Source organism: Equus quagga, chromosome 1, assembly GCF_021613505.1.
Source record: "Equus quagga isolate Etosha38 chromosome 1, UCLA_HA_Equagga_1.0, whole genome shotgun sequence".
Classification (NCBI taxonomy): domain Eukaryota; kingdom Metazoa; phylum Chordata; class Mammalia; order Perissodactyla; family Equidae; genus Equus; species Equus quagga.
This window is the reverse complement of record NC_060267.1, coordinates 167,675,888-167,691,163: the sequence shown is the minus strand read 5'-3', so window position 1 is coordinate 167,691,163 and position 15,276 is coordinate 167,675,888. Positions and strand designations below refer to the sequence as shown.

At 40.8% G+C, this 15,276-nt stretch overlaps 1 protein-coding gene across 5 annotated transcripts in view; it reads right to left on the bottom strand.

Annotated features, from left to right (window-relative positions):
* TMEM108 (transmembrane protein 108) overlaps positions 1 to 15,276 on the bottom strand; it is a 326,361-nt gene that overhangs the window by 151,533 nt on the left and 159,552 nt on the right. For 3 of the 5 annotated variants that reach the window (XM_046641530.1, XM_046641532.1, XM_046641535.1), the window contains one exon: positions 1,999 to 2,084. In XM_046641530.1, the coding sequence (XP_046497486.1) occupies positions 1,999 to 2,038 (40 nt within the window). In that variant the 5' untranslated portion in view covers positions 2,039 to 2,084. The remainder of the gene's footprint in view (positions 1 to 1,998; positions 2,085 to 15,276) is intronic. The other 2 variants (XM_046641533.1, XM_046641531.1) reach the window with 1 other exon arrangement.

Sequence of the window (15,276 nt, the reverse complement as noted above, 5' to 3'; positions counted from 1 at the left end):
TGGGGTTACCTTTACCTTTTCTATAAGTTGTACAAAAATACCTAAGTTCTTGGATTTGTACCATTCCTTCAAATAAAGTGATTTAGTACCCCATCCCCTAAAAGTAACATATTAAGTTTATTTGACTCTGTACTTCCCAAGTCTATTTTAGACACTAAAAAAGCCATTTTGTTTGTGGACAATGTTCATCCAGGCATAACTTGATAATAGGCTAATGACATATATGAGCTATCAGGGGTGTGTGTGTACGCACGCCAGAGTTTAAGTTATCTAGAATTTTACTAAATATCCAATTCTTCTCATGAAAAAAAACCGCTATAAATAACAGCTCTTCACCCCAGTGAACTTGAATCTGGTGCCCAAGAGCTCCACCCTCCCAGCTCTGTACAAAGCTGGGCTCCTGTACACAACCAGCTATCTAGTAAACAGGGTGGTTTACAGAGGGCCATTACCTACCTCCTGACCAGCAGGAAACCAACTCTGGGCTGCTTGCATTTCTAGGCAAGCTTGGAAACAATGACAGTGTTAAGACTAAGTTGATTTTCCAGGCTATCCAGATAACGTTTGAGGAAATCCCCTTGAGCTTTCACGTATGCTCCACTTGGGAGGATGGGCCTTGTTACAGCATAAAACTTGACTCTGAACCATAAAATACTGATTTGATGCCTTTCACATATATAACCTTATAATATTATGCAAACTTTGGGGCATGCAAGCAGCATAGGTGAACTCAACAAAGATTTTGCTGCCTCCCAGATCTACTCTGCTCTTATTCATTTCCTGTTTCTTCTCCCACAAAGCCAGCCTCGCCTTCTTGAGGGGGCGTCTGTGTGTGCAATCCTATTTATCCTTCAAATGTCCTCTCTCCCATCAAGGCAGGGCTAATCATGCCTTGATGACATTGCTTCTTCAATCTGTAAAGCCTTTTCTCTCACCAGCAAGCTTAACATTAAAAAAAATAAAAAGGCCACAAACCTACAGTCCAATAGAATATATGAAGAAAGAACATGAAAGTCCCTCTAACTCTTGGCGACATTCCACCAGGCTGAAAACAGATCTGTGTTTCAGGGATTAGAATTCAGTAGCAGAAATGAGTCAATTAAAATCCAACCAGAATGCTGTCTGTAGATAAAGTGCTTTGCACTGGGGGTGCAACGGTAACCTGAATTGCTCAATTCTAAGGGCCGACTGACTGGTGATTTGCATCTCAATCTCTTTTCATGTTACTTTCTTGGCAAAAGTTAACAGGGAGCCACTCAGCCTCAGAAAGACAAGTCCTCCATTTACCTCAGCAAGAACTAGACAAGCACAAGGAACTCCAAGTTTTCCCAACTCAATGGCTTTGGTCTGACCTGGAGTGGGCAATGCCTGTTGTCCCAAGTGGGTCAATCTGAATATCAAACCCACCAACTGCTACTGGTTTTCACATTTATTCAGTAACAATTCCAATCCCAAAGGCTATACAGTCACTAAGCGGCAACTGGCACTTTCTGGCTCAATCCTCAAAACACATGAGCAACATGCAGAAAGTCATAATCAAACACTCTTCATTCTACCACCAAACCTAAAGAAGTCACATTTCACCACCCATTATTTAAGAACATGTGTAATTATGCAAAACATTCCAAGCCAAAGGCTGTACAGTCACTGAATGGCAACAGGTTCTATGTGACAAAATCCAGAAAACTCAGTCTCCATGAGGAACCTATGGGGGCCATCCTGGAACACCCTTTATTCTGCCACAAAACCAGGAGCAATGATGTTTTTAACACTCATTCTCGAATTAACTATGCTTAACATGCCAATTTAGAATTATTATAACGGAGTCTACATAACAACTGACGCCCACGGCAACAGAAGACAATGAAGAGGGAAAATTTACTGTCCTCGCTCATTGACCAAACCCTGGTCTTCCTCCAGAAAGTGTGTAAGTTTCTGGCACTGGACAGACAATAACATGGCATGTTCAAGGAGAGAAGAAATGCAAGAGCAACTTACTTAACAGTTGGCAATAGAGGGCCTGTAAACTCCTCTTCATGGTATCATCTGGTCCTGCTTGTCCTCCAGTTTATTCATGATTCTGTCTAGGAAATCGGGAGAAGAAAACTGTTACATCTGAGGAACGTAATTCCAGTCAATAATCAGAAAGAGCTCCACTCAACAGGATCCTAGTTGTGAAGTCTAAAATACCTGACTCTGAAGAGAAAAATTCCTGGAATGGATACACTACAATTTAATTTACAATAGTCTATGTTATAAAACTACCAATTAATCAATTGGTCAAATCCTGAAAGTATGCACACCACTGAAGGAAACTCAGAGGGGCAAGTGGAGAGTGAGAATCTGGCTTTGGAACTTTTGAGGACTTCCATTTTATCTCCCCTGTATCTCTAGTCTTGAAACAGGAGAGAAATTTCTACACTCATTTTCACCAAGAAGCTTACCAAATGAAACCACCCAAAAAGCTACGCCACACTTGAAATTGTATTATATTAAATAACTTTTCTATCATTTTCTGATCATAAACGATACCTCCAGTATAGAATATTTGGAAAATACAGATCAATAGAAAATAGAGATAAGAATATGCAAGAAAATCCAAATTACCTCTCTCTCCAGCCTTTCAAGTGTGCACTTCTATTGCTCTGTCTCATTTAATGGATTATACATTCTAATTTCTTTCCCTAGCAGCACAAACATCTTCCTGTATTGTTACTGTTACTTTACTACTATATTTTAAATGGAGCACAGTATTTAAATTACTAGAAATGAAATCACAAAAACACAATTCAAGGTTTGGGGGATCAGAATTTGCTACCCCCAAATGTGTCTCTTTGCCTTGCCTTGATTATTTTTAAGAACAAAAAGACTCTGAAAGAAACTTTGACCTTCCCTCTAACTGCCTAAAAGAAATTTAAAACAAAGGCCTGTCCCGAGGACAGCCCATCACCACAGATAACTCTGGGTATCAGGTAGACTGGGAAGATCCTCGCTAAGCCCACTCTTATCAAAGTTCTGTTTACCAAACATTTGCTTTTCCATTCCATCAGTGTTGCCTTCATCCCCTCTGAAGCCCCAAACACCCGCCCCCAACATCCTCCTGTGTCTTTAGCTGAAGATGGTATTTAAGATGAGAGCCTCGGCCATTTTGGCGAGTTGCTCAGTTTTCCTGGGTCTCTCCCATGTATGCATGTTATAAAACTTTGTTTAATTTTCTCCTTTTCTTCTGTCCTATGTCAATTTAATTCATAGCCTGGCCAGAAGGACTTAGAGTGGATAGAGGAAATCTCTTCTTCCCCTACAAAGGCTTCTGAAATATATTGCCAAATTGCCCTTCATCAATACCAGGATATGAGGATATCCATTAGACTACAACCTACCCAATGAAATTTATCACTTCTTTCCATTTTTGCCAAGTAAGTAGGCAAATATTCCATCTCATTGCTTTAATTTGCATTTCATACGTTTATTAGTCATTTGTCTTTTAAAAATTTTTAATTCACATTTGACAAAGATTCTTTAGTCAGGTGCCTGAACCTTCTCCTAGGCCCATCCATGCTCTTCCTTGTAAAACCTAGTTTTAGCAGGAACCGTGCTAAGTCTGTTTAACCAGAACCCCTCACTCTCAACATCTAATCACCCTCACTATCAGATCAGGCCCCTCATCCTCTACCATCCCCCAGGTGATGATGACCCTGGCCTGTCTTCAGCAAGAATCCTGTTAGGTCAGCTTAGCCCTGATATTTCCTCTTAGTAACTTTACATCCAATGACCTCCAGCTCCTTGGCTATAAATCCTCACTCGCCCATGCTGTATTACAATTTGAGCCCAATCTCTTTTCCTCACTGTAAAATCCCATTGCAATGGGCCCTATACCTATATTGATGGTCCTGAATAAAATTTACCTTACCATCTTTAACAAGTGTCATTGAATATTTTTGTTTTTAACCATTATTTACTGGCATGGCTGGGTTTTTTTTTCTCAGGATACCCCAAGTGAAATTGACTTATCTTAAAAATTTTTTTAATTGAGACATAATTCACATATCATAAAATTCAGCCTTCAAAGTATACAACTCAGTGGTTGTCAGTATATTCAAAAGTTGTGAAATCATCACCAGTACCTAACTCCAGAATATTTTCATCACTCTAAAAAGAAACTCCCATGTTCATTAGCAGTTAATTCCCATCCTCCCTTGCCCTAGCCCCTGGAAACTACTAATATACTATGGATTTGCCTAATTCTGTACATTTCACATAAATAGAATCATACAACATATGGCCTTTTGTGTCTAGCTCTTTCACTTAGCATACTGTTTTTAAGGTCCAAGCATGCTTTTTTCCTTATTTTTTGGTAAGAATGTATACACAAACACACATTTCCATGATTAGAAAGGCCTTCCTTAGTCTGGGATGACACAGTTGCCTGTCTTTTCTTCTGGTGTGGCTGATTTCCTTTAGATCTGTTTAAGGACTTTGTATTACATTTTACTTTTCTGTTCACTCATTCTTCCACTATAACAGCAAGTGTTGTTTAAATTAAACTCTTGGTAGAATTAGTGCTCCATTATTACTCTTCTTTTTTAAGATCTGTCTTGTTGTTCTTTGAGCTTGTTTTTCCCCCCAAATTAACTTTAAGATCACTTTATTAAATTCCAGAAAAAACACCATTGGGATTATAGTTGGAATTACCTTCTACTTGCTTTATTAATTTGGGAGAGAGTTGATCTCTTTAAAATCCAAGTTTAGTGAAGCAAAAACTAAATGATATTTTAAAGACTGTAGCTCTGGCAATAAGAATTCCCTTTAGAGGGTGAGAAGGTCCTTCGGGGAGGGGGGGGGCACAACAGCTCAATGACTTCTTTGTTTAGGCAGATTAAAGCCCCCCTAAGTGCAGTCTGGATGAGTAAGAATGAGAGAAAGAGAGAGTTGAGTTGCTCTCCATTATAAAATGACAGGAGGTTTGAATTCCCAAAGTCTAGGAAAGCGGGGTTAAGTGGTTCAGAAATCAGAGAGGCTAAGGAGATGATAAACAAGAGATGTTGAGAGACAGACAGAGGCAATTCCAAAGGACAGCAGCAGGTAGGAGCTAAGAATAAAGGATAAAGTGAGAAATTTCCCACAGAGGATGACCCATGACCTTTAAGACATGTAGTATTTAATATTTCATTGCTTCCTGTTTTATGCTATTTGTACTCACACATTACATCTGTCCTCCTTCTCTCCCACAATGCTTATCCACCTTGAGTATCCTCAAAACCTCAGCAAAAGTCTTGTACAAAATATCTTTGTTTTGGTGGGGCTCAGCAGGGCGATGAAAGAGAATAGACTATGTCCCAAGACAAGGTGACCAGAAACAGAAGTAGAAGCCACAGGAGCCGTAAGCAATGGTTAGAGGGCAGCTATGGGCTGCTGAGGACATGGGAAGTACTTGTTGACACAAATAATCCATAACCAATCTGTACGTCAAAATTGAGGTGAGTTTATTATGAGCCAACCATAAGGACCATATAGCCCTGGAGAGTCCTTTTGCAAAGGAATGGAGCACTCCAATGAAGTGGGTGTGTACAGAGTGGTCATATACTGTCAAAGAGTGTACATCACATATGATTGGAATGTCCCTTTTACAATAGTCACGGGATTATTTGCCAGCACAGCAATTCAGTGAACACAGCGGGTCAGTGGTCACAAGGTGGGTGGTCACAAGGTGAGCACAGCAGGTCAGCAACCAATCCTTAGTTTAGGGAGAGATGCTTATCCTTAAGGAAACACTGATGTGGGGGAAGTTACATCCTTATCTTTAAGGGTATTGCTCTTGTCTTTGGGACATAGCAAATACTTAAAGCAGATATACAATGCATGTTCAACGGCCATGTCAAACCCTCTTGGAAAAACAAGTTCAGGTGGAATTAGTTTTAAACCAAATGGCTTCCTCATATACTCCAATATATCCTATTGCTTGCCATTTATTTATCATACTCAATAAATGCATAGTGAATAAAACAAATGAATGAAAGAATAAATAAATGATCAAGTAACAGGAGAGCGGAAAAACAGCTGTAGCTTATATTGATCTAGGGGAACATATGCCACTCAATCATCTCTGGAAATGCTTAGAAATTTTCAAGAAACTGTTAGACTTCTATAAGGCATGGAACAGAGCCATTTTATTCTTATATTAAGAAACAACTGAGCCCAAAGGCCTGGGACACTTGGGATCATCTGGGTTACACAGAGCTATCCCAACTATAAGTACCATATGGCCTAGTATTTATTCAAAATTAATCTTTATTTAGGTCTTTCTGTGGAGTTTTGTAGTGTTTTCCCTTCATTTAAGTACTACAGCCTTGTCGAGTTAATTCTGGCATTCTGTATTTTTTTGCCACTGTGATGGAATTTATGTTTCCACTATATTTTCTAATTGCTCTATGAAAATGACTGAGTTTTGTATATTCATTTTGTGACCTAACGGAACTCACTCACTGTTCAAATGATGGCTTTTTGTTGAGTCTCTTGGGTCAATGGTGCTGCTTTGGATAGACGGAGAGCCACAATGAGACTCCATCAAGAGCCTCTTTTCAATTGTACAGTAGGAAACACTAATTGTATCTGGTCTCTCAGGGAATAATTTAGGAGCTCCAAGGATGACAACTAATTTCTAGGATGAAATCCTAAGAAAGTACAGAGTTCTACAGTCAAAAGGCTGAATAGAAGAAAAACGAGAGAAGAGGAGGATGAAAACATTTGACCAAACATGCAGAGACAGCAGCATAGGCGAGGACATTACTGATTATTAGCGCAGGGGGAGCCAGGGGGTGCATGTGGCCTGAACCACTCCTTAACGAGAGCCAGCCTAATAGAATCCTGCCTCTCCTTGTGGCTTAAATGGGACAATCCATTCCACTGACTCAGGAGGGAAATTTCTGTTTCACAGACCACTTAAGATGTTTCAATTAGAAATGTCCATGGATCAGAGAAAAAGTAATACACAGTCAAACGAAAACCTCTGATAGTTGATATGGAAATTGACTTGAAATGACAAGTTCATAGAGAACAAATAAGGAAGAATAGCCAGGAAAATCCTGGAAAACAAAAACAAAAAACCCAATAAGGTGGGATAAGGGGAGGGAGGGACTGCCAGCCCCACCAGACATTAAAACACACTCTAAAACCTCTATAATTAAAACAATTTAATATTGACACATGAATAGGCTGAATTGTATATAGAAATTTAGGATATGATAAAGGCAGCCTATCAAATCAGTGGGCAAAAAGATGAACTTTCAAACAGTTGTTGAGAGAATGGCAGAGTAATATGGGAAAAGAGAAAACTGTACTCATTCCAAACACCACACACCAGTGCAAGTTCCAAACGGATCAGACAACTGAGTGTAAAACAGTAAAGTATACAAGTACTAGGAGAAAATACGGGTGACTTCTACTACTTGGGAGTAGAGAAGCTTTGCTAACTCTGAATCAAAGTTTGAAGCAATAAGGAAAAAGGTAGATAAATGTTATCACATAAAAAATTACACAATAAAAAAATACTACTAAGTAAAAATACAAATGAAAAATTAGAAACAATGTTCCATTTCTAACAAGCAAAGAGTTAATATCCCTAAAATTTCTTTATAACCTCACAATCAACACCCATGGTGCTTTAGCAGTCATTCAGAGACACACGCAGAGTGGTGAAAAATCTGAGTTGCCCAACACACATGCTCCTGGCTGAAGTCAAGCAAGGTGACGCTCTGCCTTCTTGTTTCAGCTCACATACTGTAAACAAGCATCCTTTATGCAGGCTATGTAGAGTCAGTTTTTAGCATTTTTGTGCTTTTTACTGCTATCTCTGTTTGAAATGGCCCCCAAGCATAGTGCTGAAGTGCTACTTAGTGATCCTTAGTGCAAGAAGGCTGTGACGGGCCTCACGGACAAAATACGTGTCCTACACAAGCTATGTTCAGGCATCAGTTATAGTGCTGTTGGCCTTGAGTTCAAAGTTAACGAATCAGCAATATATATTAAACAACGTGTCTTTAAACAGAAACATACAAAATAAGATTATGTATTGATCAGTTGACAAAAATGTGACCAGAGACTCATAGGAACTTAACCCTGTATTTCCCCTAGGAGCAATGGTTCAGTATTCACTAATTCAGTATTCACAACTTTATAGACCATAACTACCACAAATAGTGAGAATCAACTGTATTTGAGTTGAGCTTTAATATAGTTTGTGAGGCAAAGAATGAAGCTGACCAACAATCCAGGCCACCAGTAGAGCTCGAACAAAACATAACAATGGCTCTCCATCTCTCTAGAATAAAGGAAGATCTGATTAAGGTGATGGCCAACATACCTTAGAGTACCCTCTGGGAAACTAATGGGAGTGGGGGAGGAATAGGAGAGTTGACATAACAACTAACATCACAGGTGTGTGAAGAAGTTTGAAAAGGAGCCTACTCTTCCTTTTACGGGCCTTTGCTCAAGATCAAACCCACCAGCTATGAGACCTTCAGCTAGTTTCTTGACTTCTCTGATCCTTGGATTCCTTGTTCGTAAAAGGAGTGAGAATGCTACTTGAAATCCTTGCTGCAGGGGCTGGCCCCGTGGCTGAGTGGTTAAGTGCATGCACTCCGCTTCAGTGACCCAGGGTTTTGCTGGTTCAGATCCTGGGCGAGGACATGGCACCACTCATCAGGCCATGCTGAGGCAGCATCCCACATAGCACAACCAGAAAGACCTACAACTAGAATATACAAGTATGTACTGGGGGGCTCTGGGGAGAAGAAGAAGAAGTAACAAAAAAAAAAAGAAGACTGGCAACAGATGTTAGCTCAGGTGCCAATCTTAAAAAAAAAAAAAGCAAACGCTTGCTGCAAAGACTGAGACAATGCATGCAAAGCACTCGCACGAGGGCTTGGCACACAGTAAATGCTCTGTGCGAGTCAGCAGCTGTTACCCAACAGCAGAAGGCAAGATATGACACTTCAGGCCAGAGCTTACCAACGATCTTTTTTCTTAACTTTTTATTAAGATTATGATAGTTTACAAACTTGTGAAATTTCAGTTGTACGTTATTGTTCGTCAGTCGTGTTGTAGGCGCACTACTTCACCCTTTGTGCCCACTCCCCACCCCCCCTTTCCCCTGGTAGCCACTAATCTGTTCTCTTTGTCTACATATACCAACCATCTCTTAATTTTGCTTCCTCTAAGCTAGAAATGAACCAAAGGCTTTTGGGCTACTCCCCAAATAGCCCCTTTTGTTAAATCCAGCGTCTTATTTAAATTAGATTTAGAAATTACTCTTATGGGTATAAATTGAACTTTAAGGTTCTTAATTATAATTTATACCTTTTTTCTTCCTTAAAAAGGATCTGAAGAAGCTTACTACTAGATGCAACTTGTACAATAGGATTATTAACATATCAAAGTACATTAATGACATCAGAAAGAGAGATCCAAAATTACGTGCAGAAAGGGGGGATTAATTTCCCCATAAGATGTAATAATACATTTCCCTTGGAGCTTCCTGAAAATAAAAGCAAAAAGGATAGCTAGCATCATTTCTTTTCTGGCTGCATAAACAGAAGGACATTTTCTTCAGAAATACAAACCTAAGCATTAGCATCCTCAATAGTTTTATAGAATGTGAAGAGAATATTCACATATTCTGTGGCTGCTCCTTATCAACCCACAATAAAAGCTAAGGTCATTGTGTTAAGTAATAATTCCAGAAAAGCATTTCAATGAGCAGCACAATCACCATGGTGGAGAAGAAAGAATCAGGCAGGCCCGTCACTGAGTGGCTTTGCTCTGTTAACTTGTCTGAGCCTCAGCTCTCTCATCAGTAAATGGGGCTAACACCAAAATCAGAGTATTGCCGGCAGAATCAAGTGAAGGAAAGCACTTGCTGTGTGCCTGGCACATTGTACGCATCTCTCCCTTTCTCCTGAGCTAATGCTGTACAGGCAAGCTACTTTTGGCCACCGGGGGATAGAGAGAACCAGAAAAACAGAAGGAACTGAGATTCAGCAAGCCACCCCAGGGCCTGAGCCTCATGAGCACTGGCTTCCTTCAGGAAGGCAAGTATGAAGGTTTCTCAGGATCACTTATGCCATCAGTCATAGACGGATGCATGTGTCCACAGGGTTGGGTCTGGGTTATCGTGGTGTTTTTAGTCAAATTCTTTTGATACAGATGCTTTGCATATTAAATACAGGAATATCCTTCACTTCCAAAAAGAAATAAATGTTCTCTCTCATTTTTCTTGAAACTCATGGTCCTCCTAGTCTATCTTCCAAAGTTTCTCAGTTTGCGCAAGAAGTATTTCACTTTCCTCTGATCCTATGACCAACAGTGTGAGCACGATTACAGTGTCTACCTCCGTCTCGGGTCTAGGAGTGTACAGGGAGTAGGAGGGACGAGGGTGAACTAGAGAGCATAAGGGGATAGTGTTTTTCTGGCTCCAGCTAATTTGTCAACAGGAAAACAGGGATTTTTCCTTTTTTTTTTTTTAAAGAAACTGAAAATCTTCTCAAAATTTTTTTCCCTAAATTTTCAAGAGAAGCCAGACATTTAGATGGAATCTCACCATTTTAAAATACTAGCGATAATTTCATGAGGGCCAACACCACAAGACAAAAAAAATAGGACCGTGTGACTTCTGATTGATAAAGGCTTTCCTGATGCAGAAGCTGCATGGGTACTTTCCTATCACACTGAGGAACAGTGTGTCTGTCCGTCTGTCTGTCCGTGGGGATGGACTGCCTGAGGAAGCACTGCAGATCAGCTCTTCATGCTTGCTTCATTCGGTCAGTCCTCCAGCAGCCCTATGGGCAGGCTCTCACTCAGCCAACTTTAAAGGCAAAAAAACACCTTCAATAGAGCTCCTTTCCTCCCTTCCCCTTCATATTTCTTTCTCTGAAAAGTTAAAGAAAATATTTGAGGTGGTCAGATGCACTGAGATACTGAATTCCAAAGGGCAAAAATTATTCATCTGCTAAGGAAAAGCCTACAATAGGGACTCAATTAATGTGAATTCTGCTTGGAGGGCTGGGAAGTTAATTGCTGGAGTGTTCCTCAAGGCCAGCTGGAGTTGATTTGCATTTATTGGGGGAGGGTGTTCTGTCCACAGTCAGTGAGGTCAGCAACGGGTAAAAATAGGACCAGAGAGGGAGACTAATATTTGAATGACACAGACCCCCTTCCTCTGGCATCAAGGTATATTAAGACCATTTATCTCATTTGAGGAGACAGAAAGGTGCTTGTGGGAGGTGAAGAGTATGTACCACTCTTCCTTTTATGGTTTTGGTATTAAAACTCAGCACTGAGGTCAGGGAATTAAACGATTCTGTAGCAATGCCAAATACTAAAGGAGCACGTTCCATCATTTTGACTGCACTACTTATGAAAAAGACTATTTCTTGTCCACAGCAAACTCATTCACTTTTCTTTTTTCTTTTGCTGAGCCTGAAAAACATCTTCAGAAATTGAATTTGGGGATCTAAAAAATATGTGTATTTCCTTTGGGTAGCAGGCATTTGTCCCAAAAGATGTGCCAAGTTTTACAACAGAAAGGGAGGCAAGGCCATATGAAAGAGGCAAAACTCTTATCAGAATGTTTTAAACCCAAGATTTATGCTCTGAACAGGCAATACATTTCAGTTTGTGAAATTATTCACAATATCATAGTCATTACTAATTTTAATTTTGACCTTTAACCTAAAACTCCTTCCCCCCTCCCATTCTCCTTCCTCAGCTCTTCCACCCACTTCAAGCCACCTAATGGGTTCTTTAACCCTTGAGCTAGTAAGAAGAGAGTTTTAATTTGTGGTTCCAGTTTAATCTTTCAAAATATGTCATTTATGCCAAGTGATTCCACAGAATAGATAGAGTTTGTTGAATGTGCAGCTGGAATAAAAATTATAATGAAGTGAAAAGTTATGTGGGCAAGTTGGGGGTGCAGCCATCACTGGAACAGATTAAGGTCACAGGTGAGACCAGTGCAGGCAAGCTCAGGCCCACAGGGAAGTCATGGTATTCCCAGCATTTCTGATGATTCTCAGCTTAATGCCTTGCTCCAGGAAGCACGAGCAAAGTAATATATTTGACCTCACCTGTGAGGGCCTCATTTAACTATGCTGATAATTCTGTCTTGCTTTGATGACTAAAAGGGCTGGAAGAAATATCCAGAGGTACCACGACTGGTGTTCCCCAAATCAGCTGGTGGTCAGAATCTATTTTTAAAATAGATACCTAAGTTTCTCCCTCAGGAATTCTAATTCCCAGGTTCTTCAATGAGCCAATTTTAAAAGGCTCCCAAGATGGCTCTCATGATAAGCTAGGGTTGGAAACCAAGAACCTAAACTGTTCTTAACCTGACTGCACTGGAAGCGTGGAAGAACACATCAGATCAATTAAATCAGACTCCCGGGGGGTTCTATGCACAGTGGGTCGAGAACCGGGGATCCAAGCCCCTGCCTAAGAGACTGCTAGAGCCACAGGGAGGCCAAGCTATTTGTTCTCATTCCTGAAACTGGCAGTTTTATGAGAGATTGAGGAAGTGGGATGATAAATGAAACCACATTTGCAAGTTATATTCCAAACAGAAAATGAGTGATTCAGTGTTTCTTAAATATTTAGATCCACAGCCTCTCATGCAATTCTCAAGTTTTAAGCAACATGAGCTCTTTGTGATCTGTTACCCAATCTCTCTTTGATAAACCTTTCACTTGTCTCTGCTACTTGTTGCATAGGAATGTCTGGAAGATTAAGGAGATAATGACCGAAAGGGAGAGGGACTGAGTTTCAGTGAAGCGAAGAGGGTATGGAAGCCACATGCAGATGAAGAACCCGGCAAAGAGCTGAAACCACACTAATCTTCAAATCCCTCGTCTCCAAGGTGGAGGGACAGTCCTTCTCCTGAAGACTGCATTCAGAGGGAGACAGAGGCTGTGAATTCTGAGTGGGAGCAGCGGGGAGAGGCCACACTGAAGGGGCCCCTTCCCTGTGGGGACCACAGCCAACTGCACAGAGAGAAGATACAGTACAAACAGCAGCAAATCTGGAGATCCACTCCTTTGGATAATACTGAGTGCTGTAATGTCATAAGCACTGTGTGAGTAGTAGGGGCTGGGGCTAAAAGCAAATGAGACATGCTCCCTGCCCTCAAGGAGCTTGCGGTTTAGCAGGGAGAGAATAGGCCAAAAATCACTCTGCAGCCAGCTTTATTTCTACCGGCTGTATTAGACAAATTATTACAGTACAGTCTAGCAAATTATAACAAATTGGAAAATGTGTTAACCCTTCTTGAGTCTGAGCGTCCCTATCTGTGAAACAGGTATCACACCCACATTGCAAGGTTGTTTGAGAATGAAATGACATAACACATCTACACAGTCTGGAGCATCACAGCAGAAGAAATATGTCCTCTCTCTTCAGAGGACTCAAAAAGGACATCTTATGGAGAGTAGCAGGACAAGGCTTTGAGGCAGATGGAATTCAAGCTAAACTTTCAAGGTTAGAATTTGATGGGAAAAGGTAGAAAAGTGCAAAGGTGCTGAGTGAGGACAGTGAGGCAGAAGTTCGAGGATGAGTACCCTGAACAACAGATCTACACCGGCTGCTTTACAATTCCTACGCAGTGCAGTTTTGGATATAACGCGACTAGTTCTCCAGCTTCTCCAGCAGGGTTGGGCCCATGTTCTCTTCTCCTGGGGGAGGGAAGGATATACGGAGGAGGGACAAGACCGACAGGGAAGCAGCAGGCAGTAGTGAGGAAGCAGAGATGGAGGCTGGGTCCCCAAGGCTCAATCTTCCAGATCAGAACAACAAAGTAAATGCCTACTGATCAAGAGATAGCTGCAATGTCCCTGTCCTGGAAGTCCCAGACAGCTGCAGGACCCAGAATCGTCCCCATTGATGTTTACACAGCCTTAGACGACCACCACTAGGTGGTGCCGAACCCAAGGTTACATCTGGATAGACGTGGATCATGCAGCTGGATCCTCAGATCTCTAGGCTGCCTGGCTATGTAAGCTTGCTCTCATCATTTCACTAACTTCACAGTAATGTAAGGACATGGTTTATACCAGTGATTCTCAAAACGCAGTCTGACCACCAGCAGCACTTGGGAAGTTGTTAGAAATGCAAATTGTCAGCCTCCACCCTAGACCCACTGAATCCTAGACTCTGGGGATGGAGCCCAGCAATTTGTGCTTCAACAAGGCCTCCAGGAAGCACTCTAAAGTTTGAGAATCCCTGCTTTACACAAATGAATTTCTGGACCCCTTTATTATGCTATGGCAGGGTTTTACCCTTCGGCTATTACCTTGGACAAATTATTTATATCTTCAAAGGACCAATAAATGAGCAAAGAAGGAGCTGGAGCAGAAAGACCCATTTCCAAGGTCCCTTTCAATTGTAACATACTATAATTCATCAGTTCACCAGTGGGGGAAATGTTTACAGCTCATTAGTTCAAACAGATTGTTGGTGTTGGCATTTTCGGCTCTTGTGGAGAGCATTAGTGGCTCTTGTTAAAAGCATTAGCATAGTGTGTCTGAATTCTAATGGCTAATTTAGAAATACCACCCATTTCCATTATTCGACTTTTTAGGCTGGTATTATTAATGCTGTAAGAGTAATCCTTGTATGGGGAGGTGGTGCATATGAACACATAGGCTTTGTGGTAGGAAAACCAACAAAATGATTGCAATGTATTTTTCTCTGTTGTGGTTATACACAGCTAGTAAGAACTATACCTTTCACTAGATTAAAATTCTAAACACAGGCAGCCGGAATTGATCTAAACAATTAAATCCTAAAACAACTACTTTCAAATAAACCTCTCACCCAGAACCTAAAAGACTCCACAATGACAGCCAATACTTAAAGGTAAATCAAACGCGTAAGCCATTTGTAGCTTGCAAATCAGTCTGAAGCAGAAGTTTAAAATTCGATGGTCCACAATGTGAAGAAAATTAAGCTATCCCTCAAGGAAATCAGACTGGGGATGAGCCACTATGTTAAGAAACAATTAGCCATGTGTTTTCTAGGGCTGTCCTTCCTCAGCAACGTATACACACTGACATTTGGAGGCAGGCTTTGTCTTTGTCAATAAAATGTAAGTTCTGGGAAGACAGAAAGTTTGTCTGTCTTGTCTGTTGCTGTATCTTCAGTGCTCAGAATAAGGTTAGGCACGTAGTATGCATTCAAGAGGTCGATTAAATGCATGAAGGATCCTACAAATTGATGCAGGTGGCACCGTCAAAC